The sequence below is a fragment of the Pezoporus flaviventris genome, unplaced genomic scaffold (genome assembly GCF_033815535.1).
Source record: "Pezoporus flaviventris isolate CSIRO_AGI_PZ_B2104156 unplaced genomic scaffold, CSIRO_AGI_Pfla_v1 ptg000036l, whole genome shotgun sequence".
NCBI classification, from domain to species: Eukaryota; Metazoa; Chordata; class Aves; order Psittaciformes; family Psittacidae; genus Pezoporus; species Pezoporus flaviventris.
In genome coordinates, this window is record NW_026892584.1 from 24902195 (window position 1) to 24928416 (window position 26222).

Genomic DNA, 26222 nt, shown 5'->3' on the forward strand with positions numbered 1-26222 from the left:
AGCTAGTTGAAATTACCTATGAGCAGTGAGTAATTTAGTAACATGTCAGGAAACAATAAACACAGTAATGCCAATTGCATAGCTTAAAAAGCAAGAAAAAAAGCACTTAACATAGGACACTCACCCTAACTTAAATTCCCAGAAAAATGTCAGCAAAATAATCAAAACAAATTAGCGAAACACCTGGGGGAGGGAGAATTAATCAATTCTCCTGCTGTTTAAAAGTGCTTCCTCTATATGTATCACACTCCTCTCATTCACAGGGACCAAATAACCTGAAGTATTTCACAGAGTATGCTGGCTACCATACATTGTTATGACATTTGTCTGCCTAATGCCTCTAGTGATGGCAATTCCAAACACTGTTTTTAATACTGTATTTGCATCTGACAGCCTTACTCTATTGGCTTACCTGCTTAACAATGTGGTTTAAAGGAGTTGCTGCTATGAAGAATAATGAACTTTGTCTATTCCTGAATTAAAACACCTTTCAAAAGAAAAGATTTGGACTTTCAAAAGAGCTTAAGATAATTAGACTCTCAAATCCTATTAGATTTCAATGCAGCTGGGAACCTAACTCTCAAAAAAAAAAAAAAAAAACAAAAAAATTGAAGCCAAGAGGTCCAGAAAGCAAGTAGAAACCCTGCTTTTTCATGAAAATATGAAGAAAAAGAGGAAAAAGGCCACCTCTGATTATCTTAATTTTTTAAAAGCTCTTTTTATTCTATCTCTCCCATATAAGAGAGAGCCAACAGACCATGTTCATGTATTAAATGGAATTAAAAAAAGAAACTCTTAATTACAGCAGAAAAGTACTTAAAGATGAGTTCAGTATTACAGATTTGAAAAACGCCATATAGATATGTTAAATAAACTCTTCAAATTTTTAACCTCAAAATTAAAAATATTTATATATTTATTTGCACATGTACAGAAGAAAGAGGTGATCATACAAACTAAATAGAAATGAAATTATGTTACCTGTGGTTTTAGCTAACTGTTGCCATCTGCAGCCTTTGTTTCCTACTTACAGAAAAACAAGAACACACTTATACCAAGCAACAGCACCCTAGAAGTTTTGGGGTAGTTATATTCAGCTACTTCCCTTCACTCAGGCAAGGGTCATCCATGCAATTGTTTTGATGACATTTGCACTTCATCATTCAAACTGACTCAAGACTCTGTTACAAGACAACCTGGGTATCACACAACACACTTTGCAATATTCAGTTCCTCTCCATGAGGACATAAGTGTCCATTGCCTTTGGATGCAACAATTCCTGTCTTTTCCACACAGGCAGAAAAACCAAGGATTTTTTAAATCCTTGGGAATTAGTGAAACAATTCTTCCTGTAACTTGAACCCTGCATTGACTGAATTTCTCAACTACCCTTTTTTAAAGAATTGCTGTAACTCGAAGGAAATCAATTAAAGATTCTCAAGTTGTTCTTTCCACAGTGATTCTTAGTTTAGATTTTATTTTCTGTTTTCTTTCTCCTATAAATTCCACACATGCCTTGGTTTACTAATTAACCACTAGGGAAAAGGAGTATGCCTGCAATTCACTGTACTAGAAGGGATGAAACTTACTAACGAAGTGCCCCAATTGCATTTCAGTCTTGTTCTTCAGTATTGTTGTGCACCCAGGCAAGCAGACAAAACCAAATATTCTCAATCATGCTATTAACCTCCATTCAGGAATCTGAAAAATGAGAACAAACTGAATGCCAGCAGAAAGAACGTAAGCCAAGACCAAGTAAGACTTTGATGAGATTTAAGATTGAGTATATGCTCAGGAAGCAGAGCTTTCAATATGAAGGCAAATTATGAGACACATGGAAGCAGATGGACCTCTTCCCGCAGACATGAAGTATGCACAGGGTCCTGTCATGCTTGAGATTTACCATTCAATTATAGCAGAGAGCCATTAAAGTTTTTCTTTCCCTTAGAAATGGTATGTTTAAATCTTTTCCTTTACAACACTGAATACTTTCATTTCTCTTTCCTTCAGCATGCCAGTATCCTCCATTTTATCGGTCCTGTAGACTAGAGGTCATGTTTGATTTCTTTCTTTCCCCTTCCCCTGTCTTTATTAAGTCTATGAACAAGTCCTGTCATCTTCTGTAAACCTTAAAAAAATCCCTTTCTTCCTGTTCTGACAGCTCTGGCTTATCTCTAATCATTTTCCACTTGACCTAGCAGAATCGATTCTTATCAGATCCTTTTGCATCAGACATGCTGATGCTAAATAACCTCTCATTTTAGCTACACATACAACATTTCTTACCTTTTAATAACACATATTCTGCTGTGCAGCTCATTCTTCTACTACCTTGCTACTTTCCTATCATTTTGTCAAAGAAACCAACTTACTGCATCTTTCTTACAAACACCTTCATACATTCCTTGTGCTTAACTGTATGAGTTAAGATGACCAGAACTTTTTAAAAATCTAAACATCAGTTCACCAGAATTTTATTTATTTTTTTTTTTTTAATCTTCTAAATACTAGGCTCTGGTACAGGCAGCAAAGCCACTCGAGGATAGCTGGGACATTCACATGAAGCCAGTAAATATAACAAAGCACCTATAAAAGCCCTATGTCCTTCTGCAGAGGCAGCCAAAAGCAATACAGGTTGTCTAAAGTGATACTGGGAAACTAAGTCTGTCAATCAAAGCCCACACTAGGATGAAATACAACACTCAAGTACACCCTCAACAACTCGTTTCTCCATCCTTTCCTTCCTGCTTCCACCTTTTGATGTTGGATCCACACTTGCCTGAGAAATTTAACCTTTAGACTGTAGACCTCAAAGCTACAGATTTCCTCTTCTGTCTTCTCAACAAACCACCAAGAAAGCCACCATTGAGGTTTAAGCATCTGAGAAGCAAGTTTTCAAGCTTGAGCCATTTCCCTCTAATCCCACTTTAACTCACACATTCACTAATCCATCGAGTACAGTGTTAGTGTTGTTCAGACTTAAAGAACAATTCTCCCTGGTTTATTTCAAAACCAATAAGTAGGAATTTCAGTACAGATTTAAGGTTGGTTAGTGATGGAGCTGAGGAACCTGCCTGAAACAAGACTAAGCAAAAGGATGCAAGCATCTTCTAACAGTATGCCTCTGCACTAGAATCAACAGGCATCTCACATTATACCTTAAAAAAAGTGTTAGGTGCAGACCAGTTGTCTTCTTAAACTGAAAATTCTTTCACCTTAACATCTATGCCTATCAGATCATCAAATAGTTTTCATGCTGTCTTTTCCCTACACCACCAAACACACTTTTCTCAATTCTAACCCTTCTGTAAAACTTTGCCCTTTATCTAAATGACAGTTTTCTTTCTAGTGTGTTATCCAAACTGTCTGTCCTTCTAAGAACAAAGCCTGTAAACAGTCTACTGCCAGAGAATGGAAAGATACTAAGTCAGATCAATCTGAATCATCAAGGCACAGGCCCACTGCTATGGGCAGACAAATATGTCATCTTGCAAAACATCTGGCAGCAAAACAACTCATTATCCCTTCATGTATGAAAGGCCTTCAATGGGCTAGTACAGATTAAAGCCTCCCTTTCTCTCCTAAGGGAAGGAGGGGCTGGTACCAAGCAGAATCTAAAAAAGCTTTAGAATTTCCACAGCTGCAGGAACTAAACAGAGTCATATAATACACTGGAAGGGACAGGACAACACATCTCTGCTTCTGCTGTGAAATCTCTCTGTATCAAAACAGAATGCTGAAAACAAAGGACATGCAGTCATGAGCATGAAAGGGAAGCGCTCAAATATATGTTGTGGGCAGGAATGCATAAAAGTGGAATTAGCAGCAGGGGAATTAGAGGGAACAGAACACCAGCTCACACGCAGCATCACAGCCATGCAGGACACAGGAGAATTTTGCTTGCACGCATTACACTGAAGCATTACATAAGACACACCAACATCACTGTGCAGCTTTCCTCTCATGTAAAACACGGCAAACAGCATTTGGACCCCAAAAGATACTAAAGAACACTTAAGAACACATTGCATAGTTGAAATGCTCACAGGATTTACATATATACACTGGAAGAGCAGGATATTTTGTAAATGTTGCCTACACCGCAAGCTAACTTAAATGTTTCAGATAGAAGAAACAAACAAAAAATTAACTAGTAATACTTTCATTGCTAAACAGATGCATACCGTTTTGACACCTATAGTTCGAAGTACAAATAACGTGATGAATCAGTAACCTCGACATTCTTTAAAGTTTTAAAACACAGAAACGCATTTCCACTGTAGCCCTGCGTGGGCTCCTCCACGACACACCAGCGAGGAGTCTAGAAGGGACGCGTCCGAAACGGGGAAGGCGCCAGGGGCGGCTGCGGCAGCTACGAGCCCGCTCCGAGTAAGGAAACTGGCACCCACCGAAGGGGACACCACTGGCTGTTACCGTTGGAGGGGGCCCCCCTTATCATCCGCGGGGCTGTACGATGTGTTTAACGGAGATACACCGCAGGCCCGGGAAGGGCTCCCTCACGCCCGCGGGGGGCCGAGCACCATCACACCAGCTACAGCCGCGTCGCACCCGCCCCCAGGACCCCCGGGCCACATCAGGGGTCCGCCCGCCTGCGCCTCTCGCTGGGGGAGGAGCTGCCACTGAACCAGGCCGTTCCACGCCACAGCTGCTGCGCCTGAGGAGAGCGTGGGGGGGCGGGCGGCGGCGGGGTCGTCTTCACCTCAGCTTGGCGGAGCGCCGGCGGGGGACGGGCAGACCCTCCCCGTCCAGGAGGAACGCACCACTTACCCGCCGAGCCTCCGGCGACGACTTGGTGAGAGGCCTCCTGCAGAAAGCTCCCGGGTTTCCGAGCCATCCCCGCTCGCTCGCTGATGCCGCAGCGAGAAGCAACCAGCGCCTGGAGAGCGGCTGCGGAGCTGGGGCCGGCTCCGTGCTGGGCGGGTGGGAGAAGAGCAGGGGGGGAGGCGGGAGCCGCGGTTATCTGCGGGGGAAGGGGGGGCCTCGGCAATGCCGGGCGGGGCGGGAAAGCGGGCCGGGCCCCCACGTGCGGTCGCGCAGCGGCCTTTAGCTGCCGGCGGTCACAGGGCGGCCCCGGGCTCGCAGCTTGCTGGCGATGACGGTGGGGATAGGGCTCTGGGATCCCTTCTAGCCGGGAAACCGGTAGCTTGCCTCTCTCGGGCAGAGCTGGGGAGGGAGGCAGGCTCTGGCGGCCCCTCGGTGAGCTGATGGGGGAAGGCCTGTCACCTCAGGTTTGTGCCGTGTACTTCTCGCTTTGGGGTTGGTGCCATACAGAGCACACTTGAAGTCCTACTCCCCACTGCTGCTGGGACCCAGCTAACACCTTCAGCTCCCCTGGTGCTCCTTTTCTGGGAAGGGTCGGTGGTACCACTTGACTCAGCGGCTCTCTTTCTGTTCTTTTAAAACCTTCAGGCTCTGGTTCCAACTCTTTGGTGTTCAAAGGGCATAGGTTATTTTGTCCTTTGGAGAGTGGCTGTTGCATGTGTTACGCAGATCTGTTGACCCATTTTAGTAAACGAAACAGCAGCGCCAGGGAATGGGCTTGAGTGCTGGCACAGTCAGTGTCATTGCTGACAGTCTCCAGCATTGCTTCCACCAAGGCCACACCGTACTTTTCCACAAGATGCCAGGGTTTAGCTGGGGACAGCATGTGCACATCCCCAGAGGCAGCAACATTGGAGGTGAAGACAGTTCAAGCCATATGAATGCAGAACACACAAGGACATTTATTGTCAGAGCCAGAGAATGGGCACAGATCCTTTGTGTTTACTAGTACAGACGGTCTTTCTGACTTACAGCCAGATTCAAAATGGCACTCAGGTTAATAAAGTACAGCTTAAGCACTTAATCAACAACTGAATACCTAAATGTTTATGTGGATTTGGAACCTGCAAAAGTTGGAAACAGATGCAGCATTGTATGTGGTCTTTTATTTTCCCTGCTCTATCACTCACCTTGTTGTACTAGTCAAACTCTTGGGTTTGCTGTCAAGACTTTTTCCTTATCTCCACTTCTTCTCTTGCCCCTAACTTTGAATAGCACTGTGGTTTCTTGTATTCTGCTCTGTTTCCCCCTTTTGCATGTAGCCCACAGCCTCTGGCACTGCTGACTTTTCTTGCCTCAAAGGAAGGCTTGTCCACTCTGAGCTCAACCTTTGCTTCTTTGCTAGCCATCAGGGGTACAAGCTCAATTACATTGTTTGGGGGAAAAAACAAAGCTATGGTTGATTTCAAGGGAATGTTTATTAGAGTTAAGAAGATGGATTTAAGGAAACGCCTCTTGAATAAGATGCTACGCTGTCTGTTTAACCTGTCACATGGATAATTTGGGATTAATTTTTTTTCTTTCTTGTCAATAGCTCTACAGTGTTCACACAGACAAGGATATTCGTTTTGAATCAGAAATCCTTCACAGTATCTTCAAAGCAATTCTGAATTCCGTGTGTGATCTTGAGCATCTTGAAGTGAAAATAGGGAGCTAGATTTACTGGCACCTCTTCAAATGAGCAGGAAAAGAAAAGTAGTTTTTACATCCTTATTTTTCAACTTCTTTCTGCTAAAAGAAGAGATAGACACTTGTTACCTTACAAGGGCATCAGTTTATGCTAAATACAAAGCATAAATTGTAACTAGGTGCATTTATGCATCCTGCAGCACAGCTACCAAAGGCAAATATTGGTACCTAGTTCTTTCTCTATTCCTTAAGAAGCATATTGTTAGACGTTTCATATGTCTGAACAGTGGATTTATGCGCCGTTTTCCATGTCTGAGATAGGTATTTAACTGCAGTCTGCTGTCTGGATACATTTTAGTTTAGTAAAATAGATGCTCATTTAAAACCTTTGTGGTAGTGACTTTAAGATAAAATCTTAGGCATGGTGAATCCTAGGCATACCAGAGGCATTTTGCTATAATCAGGATTTCATGAGTCTGTGTCCAGGAATATATGTAGCATAGCAGAGTCAAAGAGAGTATGTGCTGGTTTTCCTTGCTCTCCAGTTGTGAAAAAATACCTTCAAAGTACAAGAGAAATATGCATTTTGTTTTTAATAATACTATGTTTTCCTCAAGGAAAAGAGTTGAGGAAGAAGTCCACTGGGAAGAAAGGCACATATTTAGTATAAAAGTGAAAATGGACATGCCTAAAGTTGATAGACAGGAAAAAAATAAGTGTTCCAGCATTCTGGTGGATGGAGTTTGCATAACCAAAGAGATTAATTAGTAAATGAGAAAATATATGTAAATAAAAGGGGAAATATATTTTAGATTGGGATTAAAATGCCATTATTTATTTAATAGAGGCAGAAAGCAGTGCAGTTTGTTTGATAGTATTGTCAAAGACAGAGTTCTCAGATCACAGCTCCCTGGATTGGCTATATGGAAATACAAAGGTTATTGTTCAACTGAGGGAAAGAATCTGGAAATACATTAAGCAAAATCGTGAAAACCTATCAGAAACAAGAAGATTCAACTCATTTAACCATCCTCCTTATTCACTAGGAAAGAACTTATTTTTTCTACCAGCAAAATCCCAGTGCTTTTCACATGAGGAACATTTTGAGCAGGAAAGATCCTTCAACAGGATCCTACAAGTGGGGTTTCTGTGCAAGGTTCTAAAACTGCAGTGTTTTCATCCCCCTCACAGACTTGCCTGGGAATCACTTCTCAGACCTTTCCAAAACATGTTTTCTTGTTTTGAGAGCAGATTGCAGGCACAGTAGTATTTGGAAGCCAAAACTTTGTAAAAGTATCTTTGGGAAATTATTTTCATGAAGTTTGGTGTCCCTGCCCATGGCAGGGGGGGTTGGAACTTGATGATCTTAAGGTCCTTTCCAACCCTAACTATTCTATGATTCTAAGTTGTAATACTGTTCCGGTATGTTGGTTTACGGAGTGTCTGCAAGTATTTTGTGACAGTTTAGCAACAGATGTTGCTAACTGAATAAAGGTTCCAATCTTGAAAGGAAATGTAGCTTTTAGTAACTTAGAACAAAGATTAGAGAAAACCACCTTTATTTCTGCTTCAGCAGAAATGTATGAGAACATAGGAAATATACAGGGAAGTGTTGATAAAGTGTTAAAAGACCAAGATCCAGTTGCAAAAAGGTATAACATTCAGTTATGTAATTTGCATGCATCAGCAAATAAACAGTAACTTGAATTCTTTGATCTGTGCAAGAACAGAGTGGGGATTGCTGTGGGAATACAGGGTAACTCCCTTAAATGAATAAATTTTAAATGTGCTGACCTTTAATTAATTAAAATCTCAACTTCAGTGTTTCATTAACATTTGCCTTAGCTCCCCTGGTTTGCCTCTTTTAGACTGCTGCTCAATAAATACAGCAGGATCATCAAGTCTCCAGTGTTCTGTATCATCAGAAAGCAGATGCTGGAACATCACTGCTTTTTTGTTCCCGAGATGCAGGTCTCTCCATGCATCTAGTGTTGAAGTGTGCTTGCTGCAGTAGTTCAACAGTAAAGAGAATTTGGAATTGATCAGAAGGTGCAGAAACTGGTTGGTCAGATCTGTTTCCTGGAGAAGGTGTCTTTGCAACAAAAGGGATGTAAAAAAAAAAAAAAAAGAAAAAAGAAAAAATTGTTCAGAGCACATAGAATTTACATAGATTTGTGTTAACACAATAGCAGAACACCTGGTCCTTAAAAAAGTAAACTCTGCTATTGTTAGGAGACTGTTGTCTCACAATATTGAAACCCTGAATCTATTCACCTCAACACAAGTAATTCTCCTGCTGGAAGTCTCTCTTTTTATGTGGCATGCTTCCCTTACCCTCTCTCTGCTCCCCGCGAAGGTCACTCTTCCCGGTGTGCAGGTTTCCTAAAGCACTTCTAGGCTTAGTACCATTTCCACATGGCCTCTTCCCAAACCACTGCATGTGCGCCACGACATATGCCTCCTTAACCGCCCCGGCAGGATTTGTGTCTCCCTTCGAGATTACTGTATCCCCGCGGGGGGAATGCCGTTCCGTGCCAGCCCCCGAAAAGGAAACGCCTTCTCCCCGTGCGGAGGAAGGGCGGCCGCGAACCAGCCGCGAGCTCCCGCACTCCCCGTTACCCGGTGCCGCCCTCACCGCCGCGGTTCGCCTCTCGCAGCCTCTCCCGCCCGCCGGGCGGCGCTACCCCACGCGCCACGCCTACCGTCCGCGCCACCCATGAGCAGAGCCTACCGCCCCCCCTCGCGCCGCGGCAGCAGGGCCCGCCCGCTCTTGGGCTTTGTTGTGGAGGCGGTGGCGCAGGGCTCCCCGCGCGCCGGCAGCGGGGGAGGAGCGCGCAGGTAACGGGGTGGCGGGGCCTTTCCCGCGGTGGCCGCGGCTGCTCCGCGGCGCTCGAGTTTGAGTTTGCCCCGTCCCTTGCGGCGCGGTTTGGCGGCGGCGCTCGCAGGGATCGCTGTGCTCTCACCGTCTCCCCGCGGGCAAGAGGCCCTGACCGGTTGTCGCCGCCTGGGCCGGGCCGCCGCCGGGCTGTGGATCCACGTAGGCTGCCAGCCCCTTGGTTGCGTTACTGCTATAACCCCGTGCCCTGCGGCCGCCGGGCAACCCCAACTTGCCCGGCCTACGGGCCTCTGTGCAGTGGGAGAGGAGGGAAAGCACGTTTTCCAGGCGGGGATGCGCGTTTTGGAGTATCAGGGTCTGTCAGGTCAGCGGGGAGGGCAGGGGCGGACCGTCTGCCGCCTCCTCGGAGCGGGGACAGCGCTGGGAAGGTTGCCTGGAGAACCTGAGGTGAAACTGGTCCGAGCAGAACTCAGGACGTGGGTGCTGGGTCTTTAGTGTCAGGTGAGAACAAGCTCTGGAGGGTACTCGGAATAGTAGCAATACATTTAAAGAAAGAAAACATACAAAAATCTTGCCAAAATAAAGTTTGCAGTCTGTGCTTTTTTAGACATTTATGATTTTTTAAAAAAAGCTCTTTAGGAATTCCCAGTGAGTTGTGTATCTCAGTTCCTAGTTACTAAGTTCCATATTAGTCTGCTTTCGTAATGTGTGGAGGTCTTTTTTAATTTAGGAAAAAAAGGCTATGGCTTCTCTGTGCGAACAGTTGGAAGGGAAAACATTCAGTGTATGTACCCAGAGGCCCGTTTTATCTGAGGCAGCACACTTCCAGTGTCTGCCTGTGGAACAGCTACAGTTGGGTCTACTAGGGGGTCTCCTATTTCAGGGGCTTGAGGTGGTTGGAGCTGGGTGGTGGAGTTGGCTCACCCTGATTTTGGGAATTCAAAGTGGCCTGCAGTGGTATAGTGTCTTTTTTAATATTTCAGTGAGTTCTAACTACTTTTAGAGCAGCCTCAAATTGCAGTGCTTTAGTCATGGGAGAAAAATGAGTTAACCACAGCAATGTGCTTCTGGCCCAGCAGATCTCAAGAGCTGCAAATTCTGGGGGTTGTGGCACTTGCAGGTCCTAGAGAAATGCAGTGGTGTCCTGAGCTTGTTCTTGTGCCTGCCCTTGAGCATCTGTTCTTGGCCAGTTTTGCTCTGGGAATATACAACTTTGGTTCAACATGAAACCACCTGTTTGGATTATTTACTTATTTAAGTTAGTGCCATCATATATTTAAATATCTTGTGGGGATAACGAGTTAAAACTAAGTCATAACAGTTAAACATTCTGTGTTATGTGGTAGCTCTGGTTTTATTTTTAAGTAGGCAAACTGTAGTCGTTCATGACAAGGTCTTTCAGATGTATGAGGTGTGTGAGACTGAGCTGCCTACAGTAGTGAGGCACCATCAGCATGATGGCTACAAGCTCTTCTGCCCATTAGCGATTCAGGGATCAGCGCTGATTTCAGGCTCTTAAAAGTGATGAGATTGTCTTGCCGCTCCAGCTAAGGAGAAGTTACTCCAGTTCTGGTTGCAGTAAGGAAAGTGAACGGAGCGACTGGAAGGTAAAATTATGTACAGGGTTTGAGAAAGTAGGGACAGCTGATGGTGCAAGTGTTGGGGAAGGAGGAGGAGTTTGAAACTATGCAGTCACTGCTGCATCTGATCACTGATGGGAGTGACACCATTATGAGGGAGATTATAGCACTCTTAGGACTTGGTATATCTGCCTGTTGAGAGGACATATGGTAGCAGAATATCTGTTTTTTCCTCCTGGCCATTTCTTCACTAGTCTTAGAGGTTTTGTGTATTTTCCTTCTAAATACTCCAACTGGTGACTCTCAGGTCAAACTAGTAGATCTTGTAGTCAGGAAGATTATATACTGTCTTAGATTTAGTAAATGATACCTTATTGTTGACATTTGTATATACCCTTTTTGGAGCTATTACAAATTTTCATATAGTGATACAGCAAGTTCTTTAGAGCCTGATTGCTATTACAGTTTGTAATTGTCAGGCTTCCTGTTTCTCTTGCAGTAAGACATACCCAAGTGCATTGTGTAACTGTCAGAAATAGGAGTACAGTGCTGATGCCTCATGCCCACATCTAGATTTTTTTGTGGTTTGTGGTGGTTTTAGTTTTTGAGGGTGCCTAGGTTAATAAAAACATAAGGAAGTTTTCAGAGCTTGCAAGAAGGATTTGGGGGAGGAGAGAAAATATGGGTTTATTAATTCTGTGTGGAAGGAGTCATTAAATTATTCACTAGAATTGAAAGCAAGAAGTTACACCTGAGCTGAGGGTGAAGGGGGCGAGAGTCCTGCCTATTCATCACAGTGTAAAATCAGTCATGAGAACCTGAGGCGTATCCTAGGGGATTTTTTTGCTACCTAATCTTTGTTTTGAGACTTAAAAAACAACAGAACTTTTAAAACAACCAACCAAACCTTCTGGGCTGAAGTCTGTTAACAGATTTAACTACAGGGTAATGTTGCAACTTGCAGATATTCCTGAAAGTACAATTGCTGGCTATTGCCTTTTCCTTTTAAAGGAAAATGGTTTTGAGGGGGTAATAGAAACAGTATCAAACCTTTATTTGCAGAACAAATACAGCTATGGGAAGAACTGCTGTGTATACTAATTTGTTAAGATGAATTCTGCTGCTTTGAGCCATTAGGTTTTTTTAAGTGATAATAGGATGGTCAGCCTGCTCCCTGCTAGCCTCATGATGCAGAAACTGTAACAGCAACAGCAGGCTTCTGTTTTCTGTTTTATGGTGGTTCTTGATGTGGCCTTTCCTCTTTTAAGGACAGGTTAAAATGCAAACTGGCAGTTTCTACAGAGTGGTGGCTTTTGTTATATTAAAGAATTTGAAATTAGTTTTGTGTATTGGGTTTGTGTGGCAAAGTTTTAGTAGCTGGAAGGCTGCTGGGGTGGCTTCTGTGAGAACCTGATAGAAGCCTCCCCTTTATCTGATAGAATCAATGTCAGCTCCATGACAGACCCTCTGCTGGCCAAGGCTGACCCCATCAACAAAAATAGTAGTGCCTCAGTGATAATGTATTTAAGAAAGGGAAAATAAAACTAATGCACAACAACCTACAGCTGGAGAGAGGAGTGAGACTATGTGAGAGAGCCAACTCTGCAGACACCAAGGTCAGTGAAGAAGGAAGGAAAGAAGATGCACCAGAGCAGAAATTCCCCCACAGCCTGTGGTGAAGACCAGAGTGTGTCCCCTTGCAGCCCATGGTGATCCATGCTAGAGCAGATATCTGCCTGCAGCCCATGGAGGACCCCACATCAGAGCAGGTGAATGACCAAAGGAGGCTGTGACCCTGTGGAAAGCCCATGCTGGAGCCGGCTCCTGTCAGGACCTGTGGCCCTGTGGAGAGAGGAGCCCACACTGGAGCAGGTTTGCTGGCAGGGCTTGTGACCCCACAGGGACCCACACTGGAGCAGTCTCTTCCTGAAGGACTGCACCCATGGCAGGGACCCACAGTGCAGCAGTTCATGAAGAACTGCAGCACATGGGAAGGATACATGTTGGAGAAGTTTGTGGAGGACTGTCTCCTGTGGGAGGGACCCCATGCCAGAGCAAGGGAAGAGCATGAGGCATCCTCCCCTGAGGAGGAAGGAGCAGCAGAGACAATGTGTGATGAGCTGACCCCAGCTTCCATTCCCTGTGCTCCACCCCTGGAGGGCAGGAGGTAGAGAAAATCATGAGTACAGTTAAGCCCAGGAAGAATGGAGGGGTGGGGGGAAAAGTGTTTTTTAAGTTTTGGTTTTATTTCTCATTACCCTTCTCCGATTTGATTGGTAGTAAATAAAACTAATTTCCCCCAGTTGATGATGTTTTGCTCATGACAGTAGTTGCTGAGTGATCTCTCCCTGTCCTTATCTGAACCCTTGCACCTTTTGTTATATTTTTTCCCCTGTACAGTTGAGGAGGGGAGTTGATAGAGCAGCATTGGGCACCTGGCATCCAGTCAGGATCAGTCCACCACAACATGAAATATTGCTTGGATTGTTTTTTTGTTTTCATAGTATCAGTGAATCAGATTATAACTTTTTGCAGTGTTTGTGGGTGTTAGTTACAAATCTCTCAAATGGAATTTCTTGAGTCTTTCTGTATGAAGTGTGAAACAGGCGTTGCTCATCTGTCTTGCATACCAGCAACAGAGGCATGACCTCTTAAACTGAATGCCATTGTAATGCAGTATGTGTGGTTTAGGGGTTTCCTTTGTATGTTATTGAACATCTACATGTAAAAATGGCTTGTTGTATTATTCACTGTGCACCATTACACTTGTCCGAGCCTTGTCAAAGGTGATGTCAGATTTCATGCTTTTGAGAGGAATTAAAGCTCAGGGCTTCAGTTAATTGCTTTGAAAGCAGATTTTGTTTTGAAAGCTAGAATTGTAGAACCTGTGACCTGTGGTCAACTTTATGTTAGCTACCAGAATATGTGTAAAGCTTGTTTTCTTTTTCCAGGAGTTTTTTGGATGAGGTATCTGTTGGGAGGCTAATTGTACCTGTGCTGTGAGTTTGCTGTGATATACACATGCCAAATGACTTGCAGGGATGCTTCTGTGGATTATGGAGTAGAGAAGGCTATGGATAGCTGAGTAGGGTCCATGAGTGACTCTAAGGGCTGTTTTCCATTATTGTTGCTGAAGTGGAGGACTGTCTCCTCTGGGTTATTCTGGAAAATTGTGTTGAAAAAGGTGTGCAAGTCTGTTGGCAGCTGTATGTGTAGCTAAAATTATCATCAATAGGTTGCTCTCAGTTTTAGTAGGGAATGAAATATACAAGACTGATTCATAGCGTCTTTTCTTTATAAGAAAGAAGACGAGACAGCATCTAGGGTATCATTTTGCTCAGTATCACTTGCTAGAGTAGCAAACGAAGGAACTGATCCAACTTCCATTTAAGTGAACAGCAGAACTTCCATCGGTCACAGCAGCATGGGATTTTGCTGCGGGTTTAGAAGAAACAATTAGTAATGAGTTCAGCTTCTGGAGGGCATTAATTTTTTGCACCATAAAATCCATAGTAAATTGAGTTAAGGAGATCCACATGCTGGTAGGCAAATGTTATCCTTTCTGTCCTTTTATGTAAATCTGTTGAAGACAGAATTTGATCTTTAAGTTATATGTTCATTTAAATAGTAATGTTCCAGCTAGCTATGCACTAATTTAAATGTTAAGTGTGAAATGAATTAGAAAAATCTAATCTGCTTCAGTAACATAGTATTAGGACAAAGAAGGATTAAAATGCTTCATTAGTGATTAGCTCTTTGGAGGGAGGGAGTAGCAGTTCCCATCAGGATTTGTGGAATGAGAGCAAGGTTGTGTCTGAATCAGAACTGTTCTGAAAGTACTGTATGATGCTTTGCTGTGAGAGAATTTAACATGGAATCAAAGATTGCTGTACTTGAAGCAAACAGACTGATATTTTTAATGGTGTTTTTGAAATGTACAGATCTAGTAATTTAGGTTGTACTTGAGCTTATAAATGAAAACATCCGCTTGTAAAGAGAGTACTTAGTGCTGAAGAATTGCTTCCTGATTGTGTCTGTATATGTATAACACTTGGTGGGACCAGAACTAGAAATGGTCATTAGTTGCCAATTTAACAAATGAACGGTATTAAGCTTAGATTGGCATGGGGAAAGATAATAGGGCTTTCTAAGGCATGGCAGTTGATATGAAAAGTATTAAAATATTTCCTTTTTGCTGAGCATTTACACAATTAAAAATATTATTGTTCAGATTTCAGTTTTTAATGCACAAAATTAAATCTGTGAAAGTCTTTGTATTGGGAACATTGGGTTTGTATTGGGAACATTTGATTTTTTTTAGATGTCCTTGGGTTGTTTCCTTAGGGAGTAATCAGCTCTGCTTTAGCTTTCTTTCATTACACTGTTTTCAAATGTATGTATTTAACTTGCTCTCTTTGGTAATACTAATGTATCAAAAGGTAAGGAAGGAGAACCATTCTTAGTGTTTACGTATTACATCTGAGAGTACAAACTGATATTTTATTTCCTATGTATTTGTTGAGTTTTTTTCCTATGTATTATAGGTTTAACTTAATTTTACAAGTTTAACAGACTGCCAAAAAGACAAGTCTAGTTACACAGAAAAATGGTAATTTGGCTTGCAGCCAAGTATAGTTAGAAAACTGAGAATACTAAGTGAGCATAATTAGAAAATTATTCTAAGACATTCCAGTGGCCATTGTTATTGAAAGAAATTATGCAAAAATAACTGGTTTCTGTTTTTAAGCAGGCGTTTCTCTCAATGGTATGATACATAATCATATATTTCTGTAAAACAACTGTTTCAGAGAGATTGGATGGTAGAATCCAGAAGAAGATAGATCTCTAATGCAGTGACTTGTCTGAATATTAGCATTTATGCTTCTTGTAGTTGCCTAAATAATACCCACCCTCTAATAAAATTATTAGTATTTATACAATAAAGTTGTTGGTGTCAGTGTAATAGCTTAAAGCTATTAGTATTACTTTTAGAAAGGCACACTTTGGTTTTCTGAAACGCAGTTCTTAATTTCAAGTTTCTTTGATTTACATTTGGACTTGCTTTAAGATTCTGGTTCTCAGTGTGTTGTACTTGTGGTTCACATTCAAGTACATAAAATTCCAGGTTTTATAGGATTTTGAAACAGGTGCTCTGCAGGTGAGAATATATTAGCTTGGTTATGTAAATTTTTAGATACAAGCATGAGAAACAAAACAGTGTTCTTCATATTTTTTTTTTAATAGTGCATTTGTATATGTGCACATGTACAGGCAGTTTTTCCATTTTCTTTTGTGGTAGAATATTAGGTAGTGGTTTTCTTTGTCTGAAGTTTGACATCAGCACCATATGACCAGTTTGTTCCTTGGTGCCTTCCAAGGAAAAGAAAAAAAAAAAAAAAAAACAAAACTGTGGAACATCCACCAGAATTTTAAGACTTGTTGAATGTTTTGTAGCTCCTCTTGTAGAACTACAAAAATGTATTTAAGTTTTTAATTTCCTTATTACAAATATTAATAAGTGATACAGCTGGTATCATAGACATTCATAGTTGCTCAGTGTAATCGAAGCAGGACAATCAAATACTCAGATACCAATGTAAATCTGTTTTTACAGATGCTAGTTGAGTTTTTCCCCTTTTTCCTTCTCCCACCCCCCAAGCCTCCTCCCTCCAACCCCCCGCTAATTTTCAGGATACCATAAGCTTGCTGGCAGTGTAAACAGTTTAAGATAGAATAAAAAAAAAAAAAAAGAAAATAGTCTTGAAGTAGTTAAATATCTCAGTTCTCATGATCTGTATCTGAAGAAAAACAAACAGTATTTAATTAAGTCTTTATTCTTGGATCTGTTTGTAATGGTATTTATTTTCATTAGACCACAGGAATCTTGAAGTTAAACTTTTCTCTTTGCACCTGACTGTGTATGATGAAAAAGGATGTAGTTCCACACCTATATCCTTCTCCAGTGTAGCCTGCATTGATGTCATTGTTCCTTAAAGAGACATCAGCAACCCCATAGTTCCGCTCAGTTACGTTTTAAAATGCATTTTGATTAATATCTTAATTTAACAAGTGAAAAGGCACCCTCAAGGTTTTAATTTTGCTTTTTCTTCATATTAAAAGAAAAAAGCAATATTCAGTTCTCATTCTGCGTGTTACACAGCTTCATCATAGGAGATTTTGTCCATTAGTCTCTTCAACTACTATTTTAGGGTATAAGCTAAAGTGGGAAAACCGAGCCCTAGGAGGAACTGCATGAATTCTGTGGTGTCCTTGTTCAGCATTTCTCCCTGACATATAAGATATTCTATGGTGCCTGGGCTTTATTACCTCTTGCTCCCTTCCTGCCTTCTTGCTGTGACCTTCTTACTAGTTGTTTCCAGGTGTGGCTTAATTGTAAAATAATTATCATTATCTTATCTATAGGTACAGTGTGAGGGGGTGTGGGTATTTCTGTCATTCCTTTACCCTCAACACATAGTTCTTTTGCATCTTATAGTACTGAGCCCCCCTTAGCTGCCTTCAACGTAGGGTTGAGTGTGGGCCAGGGTGTTTAAAGAAAACAGGTGGGGAGGAGGATTTATAGAGTTCACTGTCCATTTCCTACACTGCCCTTTTTTTCCTTGCACCAGGTCATAAGTTAGCTGTTGATCTTGCTTCACATGCCTTGGAGAACAGAATTGGTGTGACTGGTCAGCCATTTGTTGGCCTTTGCTAGCTAGTTGTGATTGCTGTTTGGGCAGGTTCTATCTAATTTCTCAGCTGTTGCTCCATGAAACGGAGCTCTTGCTCTGTTGTTTGCCGTGGTAAGCTTGTTCAAAAGGAGCTCAGGTAACTACCTGAACTGCTGCTTTCTGTTCTGGGCTCAGCAGGCTTGGCTGATGGGCACAGAGGGTCTTGGGAAGGAAAAGGTACTGCTGTTTTTCACTACTGAACATGAACTGAAGGCAGAGTGGGCTTAGTAAAACAAGGATTAAGTGGCTCAATTTGAAAAATCCTGCATATGACTGACAACAGCAACCAAATTGGCCTTTAGACATACTGTATATGCTACATATATTTGTACTGCATGAGCTACGGTTGGACAGTGCAGAAATACCCTTGACGAAAATTGATGTCGGTCTTCTACCGAAATGTTTTTTTCTTCTGTATGTTTGAGGAATCCCCCTCCCTTGTTTTTTTAAGGAAAAGACCACCTCTGATGCCTTAAATTATGCAGATATTATGCAAAGTAATTTTCAGTAATTTTTCTGACTTATCTGTGTTTGCTTATTTGCTTGATTTAAGAAAGAACAATAAAGGTTTACATTGGGAGTATATAATCATGTTGCTTCTTGTAGAAAAATAGTGATTCTTTAGAACAGTTTTTGAGGTGCATTTTACAAGTATTAAAGGGTAATAAAGATTTCTTATACATACAGCTGTTTCCATCTGACATGTTGTGTGAATGCGGGTGTTTAGTTAACTGTTTTCTTCTGAAACAGTAGTGTGTTTTCTTCTGAAACAGTAGTGTTTTCTTAATATCCTGATCTCATTCACAGAGATGTGAAATAGCTGTTGAGATTTTAGCTTTTGCCGCACCAGTTCTTCCCGTGGCCGTGCAGGATCACGAGCCAGTAGATGGAGCCCTGTGCCAACAGCCAGCCTTTAACAGGCTGGTGAGAGTCCAGTAGCATCTCCATCCCGAGAGCCGGGCACCAGGTGCTTCTTGAGCAGAGATCTGCAATGTTATATGTAATAAATGAACATAGCTTTAAAGATAAATGTCTAGTATTAGCTGTGCAAGTCAAGGCAGTGACCGTGTTCTGAGATGCCTAGGGACAGTTTTGCAGTGTTTACGAGAGCAGGTGATCAAGTGAAATACCCTGAGCTGTTCTAGAGTGCTCCAAGTATGAGTGCTCACCTGGGACACCACAGGTTTTCCTTTTTTAGTTAATTTCCAAGTCAACTGCTTGTCGTTAGGCAAGTCTTGGTTGAAAGCATTGAAAATGGGGCCTGTGGGAAAAGAAAGTTTCTTAAGAAACAATGCAGAAGAATTTACTTTCAAAATTTAAATTTTAGGATTTTGTTTTGTGTTTTTGTCTCTCTCTAAGGCTAACTCCTGATCCTTTTTAAACTATAGTTTGGGTATCGAAATTTGTTGAATAGCGCAGTTCACAAATTTGAAATCAGCTGTAGCTAATCTTGCCTATTCCCTGTCTTGCATAGTGTGTGTCCACACCCTCAGCCTGGTGCTGTGTTACACAGTTCAAATAACTGATACAGTTGACTTGGTTTGTTATGTCTCTGTTGGGCTGCTCGTAAAACTGTGAAGATTCTGCAAGTTCCAGACAGCTTCCTTTAGAAGTAAGTTTACCTGATGCAGTTTTGTATGTAGACATATTACTCTAGTATAAGAACAGTTCCTAAATAGCAAGGTGCTAATTTATTTGAAAATGTGAGATACAGTTTTTAATTTTAAGGGGAGAAAGGAGGCTAATGTTTAGAGATAATAAAAGGTAGCAAGTTTTTATGCTTGTTGGGGGTGGAGGGGGTGTTGTGTTTGTGCCAATAGTATGGACCTGAAAAATCTGACAGATTAGGATTATTCTGTGATTGTAACAGGTGCACAGTTTGTGTAACATTTACCCTGCATTTATTATTCAAAATTCTGGATGACTTAATGTTTACGTTTGAAAACAATGGGAAGGGTGTGGGTCCCTGGTGTTCTTGCTCTAACATTTCTTTGCAGTAACACTCCTATACAGTACCTTATATCCCAAAACAAAAATGAAGTAATTGTCAAAGGCTGCAGATTTTTCTGATGAATACTGAGCTAAATTGCAGTCTTAAATGAGCTTTGGAAATGTGTTTCTGCCTGCTGTTTATTATGCATGTGAAACCAGCATTCAGATTGTAGGGAACTGGGTTAAAAGATTGTGAAAGTATTTGTCAAAAATAAATGAATTGAGTTAGAGTTCTGGTGGAATGATATAATTTGTTTTGCTTTGTGTGTTTTAATGGTTAGTAGTCACTTCTGCTTATGGTTTACAAAAATGAAATTACGGGTTTTCTTTAACACAGCACATAGCAAACTGTAATACAGCAGTTCAGTCATTCAAACCTAAGTATTTGTTGCACTTTCGAAAGCGAGCTCTAGGAGCTATTCCAGTTTGTTACTGTTTCAGTACATTTATAAAAACAAAAACAAACCACAACTATTAATATCCTTGCACTTTGGAGGGAGAAAAGGAAGAGTCGTGTAGTGGGTTGACCTTGCCCAGGAGCTAAGTGCCTGCACAGCTGCTCATTCACCACCACCCACAGCAGGATGTGGGGAGAGAAGGTTGAATGGAAGTGAGAAAACTCATGGTTCAAGAGAAAGATTAATAAGCAAAGGCAAAAAAAAAACAAACCCCAAACCCCACAACACAAACCAACAAAAACAACCAAAAAACATCAACAGCCAAAAAAACCCCAGACGAACCCAAAAACAGAAAAAAAAAAACCAAAACCTAAAAACAAACAGGCAAATAGAATCACAGAACACCTCCCACCCTCAAGCATATCAATGCCTAGCTGATCTCTAAGCAATAGCTGCTTCTGAAGACAAATCACATGCCTCCTTCTTGTTTTACCTCAGTTCCTATTGGTAAGCATAAAGTTACATGGTATGGAATAACCCTTTGGCCAGTGTGCATCAGCTCTACCCCCTCCCAACTTCTTGTCCACCCTGAGGCTATCCTCTGAAGTGACAAAGTTGTGGGAAGCAAAAGCCTTGGTGCTATGCAAGTACTGTTAGCAATAATCAAAGCATGGATGTATTATCACCACTGTTTTAGGCAAACCCCTAAAACACAGTACCATGTAGGCTGTTATGAAGGAAGTTAACTATATCCAACCAGGCCTAGTACAAGTTGTAACATTTTTCAATGGTAAAATACTCTGGAATGTGCTATGAAAAGCATGCTGTGAATTTATCAAAGCATGTATTGATGTTAGAAGCTTAGCTGCGTGTACATCTTAAATTTTTGAGGAGCATATAAATTTATATAAATATCATCTATTACAGTGTCAATTTTTAATTTTTATTTTAGTAATTTGGAAGAAATTTGGCTTCTATGCAGCAGTTGGTCACTACAGTGACTTTTGACATGCAAATGAAGTTTCAGCATGTGGGTTTGGCATTAAAATGTATCTTAAGCCATCCTTGGTTTGTTTGAGAATGAACATACCTCTTTATTTTGAGGCATTGTTAGAGTAGTAATGTTTTTGTGTTCTTTGAAACAGTGATATTAGCACAGAAAGGAAGCTGTAGAGGAATATAAATATTTGATGTGTTTATAAAAATAGATTTTTTTGCCCTTCAGGGGAATGGTTACAAAGTTTTAGCTCATGTTCTTAAAGGAAGATCGTATTTGGAGAGGAGGAAGCTTTTTCAGGAAAAGTTTGGCGGTAACGCTTTCTGCTACAGGGTAGAGCTGAAAAGACAAAATGTCCAGAAAATGACATTCCAATGAATGTTTGCCCTTAGAAGAAAAAGAGGAGCTTAATAATCTTGTATGAAGCATGAAATAACTGGTAGAATCAACAGGGTGGGTTTACTGGTCATTAAAAAGTTGGGGTTAAGAAACCAAGCCTTCATTAAACTTGGCCTTAAAATGTTTTTAAAAAACAAAACTCAGAAGCAGCAATCCTTGCACCTGCTAGTGCATAGAGAGCATCATGAAAAGATGACTGATAACAGATGTTTTCCTGTGCTTGATGCATCAGTTGAATTTGGCAGTTGCCCTGGAGAAAGTGGAGACCACCTCTGTGCATGCTCAGCATTCCTTGTGTATCAGCACCTGATTCTTTTGAGAGATTTTATGTAGTGCCTGAAGCATTTAGCAGGGAAGCACAATACAGGCTGAATAGCAGAGGTTGCAGTGAGGTCTGATGTTTTGACCCAGGGAAGATGATAGAAGTGTGGAGCTAGGAATTTTGAAAAGCTTCGAGAAGAATCAGAGCTTCTAGACTCTGGTTCCATTTCTCTTAATCCAAAAAATCTCAGGTGGTAACTGAAACAAATTTGTTTATAGTATTGATCAGCTATAACTGACTGAAAAAGGTCTGTTGTCTTCTGAGGACTGTGTGGTTTCTGACTGCAAATGGAGAGGAGATGGGACACCTAGACAACTTCAGTCTTGCAAACACTATTTTGACTGAGGTCCTTGAACTTTTTATAGCTTAAATTTGCATCTTAGCAGCAGGACTGGGCACAGCTTTAGTATTCTGAGTTTAACATTCATTCAGACACATAAGCTCACTAGCTCTAATGCAGTGCATCTTTCAGAATGCTAATTCTCTGTTCTGGCAGTACATGCTTGCAATCTGGTCCATGCCTAGATACAGGTTTCCTGCTGGGCTAATTACTAGTAGTGGTGGTACTCTTGTAAAGCAGTATGGGAAATTAGCAAGGCAAATTGGTCTAATACTGACATTTATGAGCTAAACAATATGGACTGTTCTGTTTTTAGAAATGTGTGGTATGAAATTTTACTTGAACATAAATTAACCAGCTAAGGGGGAAGTTCACCCAGTAGCTAAAATATCTTAAATGGTGTGCATCTGTGACACATAGCCTTTCAAAGATTTGGATTACTGTGGTGATGGTTTGATTTTCATTCCGTTTTAGAAGCAGATTGTACAAGCCGGGCAGTTGTGCTGGCTTCCCTGTTCAGGTTTGTAAATGCAGTGTGGTTCAAACTGATGTTATTGCTCTTTATCCACCTATGAGCAGTTTTGCCTGCTCCCTGTATCTAAGGCACACATTCCAGGTGAATGTCACTAAATCCCTTTTTCTTTATTTTTTGTTTGTAGGCCAGATTTGAGTCATCATCTCCAGGAGATGGTAAAGCACCTCAGTAATTCCCAGAGGAACTGTTTACAGTCTGATAAAGAAGAGATATTCCCCTTTGAGCCTAGACCTTTACAAGGGTTTTGATGCTTGTATGTTTTTTTAAAATAGCACAAATTGCCTTCCAGAATATTTTATCATATTTTGCATTGTTTATACAAGTGTGTGTATGTGTGCATATATATTTAGATTAGATGTGAGAGAGAAGTTCTTCACTGTGAGAATGGTGAATTACTGTAACAGGTTGCCCATCCCTGGCAGTGTTCAAGGCCAGGCTGGATGGTGCTTGGAGCAAGCTGGTCTAGTGGAAGGTGTCCCTGCGGAAGGCAGGGGGATTGGAGCAAGATTCTCTTTAAGGTCCCTTCCAAACCAAACCATTCCATGATGCTATCATGTACTTAAAATAATGTATTTGGATCTTTAAGGATTTTCCCAGATTAAAACTAGAGTTTGTGTCTTCTAATCTAGTGCTACCTATCTGTTTCACTACTGTTTCACTGTAGGACTTCTGTTCATTTTTCCTTGATTTTTAAAAAGCTATTGAGTAATGCCTGTACCTATTTTTTATAAAATCTGCTGGTAATATGAAAAAGATACTACTAATTTTTTTCCTGACTCAATTAAGAATGTATTTATTTGCTTTGATAACAGATCAATAATTTGGTATTTCTATATATGGAACTGTATATATGAACTGGGCTCAGTTAAGCTGCTTTAATCACTTATTGCTCATATCTTATAATTTTATAGTTAATTTGGGAAGTAAAAGTAATAATTTTTGTTGTAGGCTTTTGTGGACTGGATGTCAGTTAATCAGAAGTACAGTGTCAGCATGAATGAATTAGGCAAGTAAATCAATTAGCTATTCCATTATTTTATTGAAATGGCAAGAGTTTGAGAAGATCTTGTGTTTTAATAGATTAGCTAGAATTCATTGGGGAAAGTCTTAGTATGTTTAATATAATGGAAAAAAAATTGCTTTTAGTATATCCTACAGAGATCCTGTTTAAAACAGATGACAGTCTGTCACATTCAGTAGCACATCAGTCATCAGATTTATTCTGATTCCTTAAGCTGAACATTTCATTCAAGCTTGTAGATTGTCTTGTCAAGCAACCAAAAACCTCATAGCTTTTCTGTCAAGCATAGCATTGCACCAGCAGTTCACAAATAAATGCTAAGCTGAAAAAATACTGTTTATTTTCCTTAACCTTTATTCAGTTAACTACAGTGTTCTTTCATCTTGTTTTCTCCACATGCGTTTATAACAAGGTATTCAAGGGACTGCTTCGTAAACATGCCTCATCCTGATCAGAGCCACTTCAGACCAAGGGATACTCATTTTGGGATGTGTTGTTTTTACTTGTAGTAGTCTACAAGACTACTACAGAGACCACCATGGTTATGAGATTCCTCCTCTAATCACAAAGGCCCAGTGAGCAGCTTCATTTGCTGCAGACATGAAGGAATCCTGCTGCCAGTACGCACATGGCACTGGTGAGGCCAGTCTGGCTTTGCGTGGAGCAGCCGGGCTTGTGGAATTCTGCTTGACCTGTATGAAAAGTGGCAATTTTGCTATCAGCCTATATAGCTTGCCATTCTTTGTATTTATTCATCAAAGTCTCTTTGGGATATTTTTTCATGAATTACTGCGTGTATTTGTGTACATGTAGCTGGCTGTATTGGGCTCCTTGCTTTTGTTGCCTGTCTGCACCTTGGAAAAAAGAAATTTTTCTTGGTGTTTTTATATTTTTTTTTTTTTTTTCTCCCTGACCTTCTTTAATTCTGAGCCTTTTGCTTTCCTCAAAAGAAAGTTTCTGTGTAAACCATAGCACTTCCATACAAAGTATACGTGAGCCTGCGTGGTACTGAGGACTTGAGGCACAGTTGACTTTCTTTGAAGTCAACATACACATGCCTGAGGTAGTAGAACATTGGGGATGGTTAGTCAAAGTGATGTTAATTAATTGTGCTAAGAAAACAAAGTATTTTGTTAGGTTGGTGCATTTGCATAATTTATATTTAAGCCCCCAAAATTGCTTGGTAAAAGGGATTTTTTTATGAACCACTGGAAAGCTTATGTCCAGGTTAGACTAATCTCTATATTAAACTGCTAAAGCTATGGCATTCAATGTAAAGTTGTGACTGCCCTTTAATAGAAAAGAGGCTTTCTTGGTTATCTTCTACAGCTATTAAAAAAAAATAAAAAAAAAAAAATTAAGCTGTGTGTTATTCAGAACCACCAACTTCTGAACTCTACTTTCTACTTCTAATTCTTCACTGTAACTTGTGGTTTCTTCTAATACGTGTTTTTCTGTCGTTTACATGCAGGACTGCATTTTCTCTCCTAATGTGGTATTTTTCTTTGTTACAAAATATTTTTTTCTTTATACTGGTTTTCTTTTGGTCTGCTAAATGGCCGATCTATTCTTTGAGCAGGCTTATTCCTTGAACAGATATTCTGTAAGACACATTGTACATGTCTGAAAAGGAACTTGGGGTTGAAGCCCTAGATAAAATTAAAGCCTAGGTATATAAAAAAGAAAGATTTTTTAAATGTCAAGATAATGAAAAGTCAGAAAATAAATTATACCTATTATTAATTTTGAATTGTATTCAAACATAGACATATGTAGCATAGACAAAAGCTGGTTACAGAGAGATAAAATTCAATTTTACACTAGGATAATTGTTTTATGTATTTTACATTTATTTATAAGATCAGATAAAGGCTTGGAATTTTCAATGTAAATCACAGTATGGTCCTTATGAATGCCAAGGTCAGTAAATGGAAACCCCTTCACTTGCAAAACACATTGCTGCTGTGTGAAGTATCAAGTGAATAAAATGAAACTGATAAGCACCTTCTTTACTTGCACTATATTATTAGAACTTTGAGTATTTTTGATTTTCAGTTGAGTGAATAGGTATTAACACTCTGAGCATACTCCCATGTATTATCTGTAGCCAAATTAATATGTCATTGTTAAAAAGAGATTAATGCATGGAACTGTTGCTGCAATAATGTTGACAAATTAGAATGTCCCCATTCAAATGGCCTTGTTTGTGCTGGAGGTGTAATTGATGGGATCCAAAAGCTGTGTAGACAATTGATCCCTTGATTTGAGAAAACATTTCTGTAATAAATTGCTTCTATCAGGAGCATCTTCTATCAGGAAGGCTTATTTTATCCAGAATTGGATTTCTGGTGTATCTTGAAGGAAATTTAGCTGGTTTTCAGATTTGGCAGGACAATAAAATGGATTCTCGGTCCTCCCAGAGAATTGATGCTGTTGATGATTTTACCCTCTAAGGAGGTGGATTACTCTCGGGTACCTCAGGTGACTGTCTATGTCAGTCTGAACTAAAGAAAATTATCTAAGTAAACAAATTGCAAGGTGAAATTTGATACATGTAGGTATCAACTGAAATGACTGCTGCTGATTTTGCCACAAATAT

The 26222-nt window shown here is 40.7% G+C and overlaps 2 protein-coding genes and 1 long non-coding RNA gene across 7 annotated transcripts in view; 2 read left to right on the forward strand and 1 right to left on the reverse strand.

The window, feature by feature from the left end:
* Nucleotides 1–4992, reverse strand: part of SLC25A21 (solute carrier family 25 member 21) — a 257673-nt gene extending 252681 nt beyond the window's left edge. The window contains exon 1 of one of the 2 annotated variants that reach the window (XM_061463547.1): nucleotides 4790–4992. In XM_061463547.1, coding sequence (XP_061319531.1) covers nucleotides 4790–4856 — 67 coding nt within the window. In that variant the 5' untranslated portion in view covers nucleotides 4857–4992. Of the gene's footprint in view, nucleotides 1–4064; nucleotides 4369–4789 lie in introns of those variants that run through there. The other variant, XM_061463548.1, reaches the window with a different exon arrangement.
* LOC133274399 (uncharacterized) overlaps nucleotides 1–26222 on the forward strand; it is a 733952-nt gene that overhangs the window by 170827 nt on the left and 536903 nt on the right. The window lies entirely within an intron of this gene.
* Nucleotides 4424–26222, forward strand: part of MIPOL1 (mirror-image polydactyly 1) — a 194945-nt gene continuing 173146 nt past the window's right edge. The window contains exons 1-2 of one of the 4 annotated variants that reach the window (XM_061463546.1): nucleotides 4441–4814; nucleotides 6378–6538. The gene's annotated coding sequence lies outside the window, so the exon portion shown is untranslated. Of the gene's footprint in view, nucleotides 4815–6377; nucleotides 6539–9220; nucleotides 9311–26222 lie in introns of those variants that run through there. The other 3 variants (XM_061463543.1, XM_061463544.1, XM_061463545.1) reach the window with 3 other exon arrangements.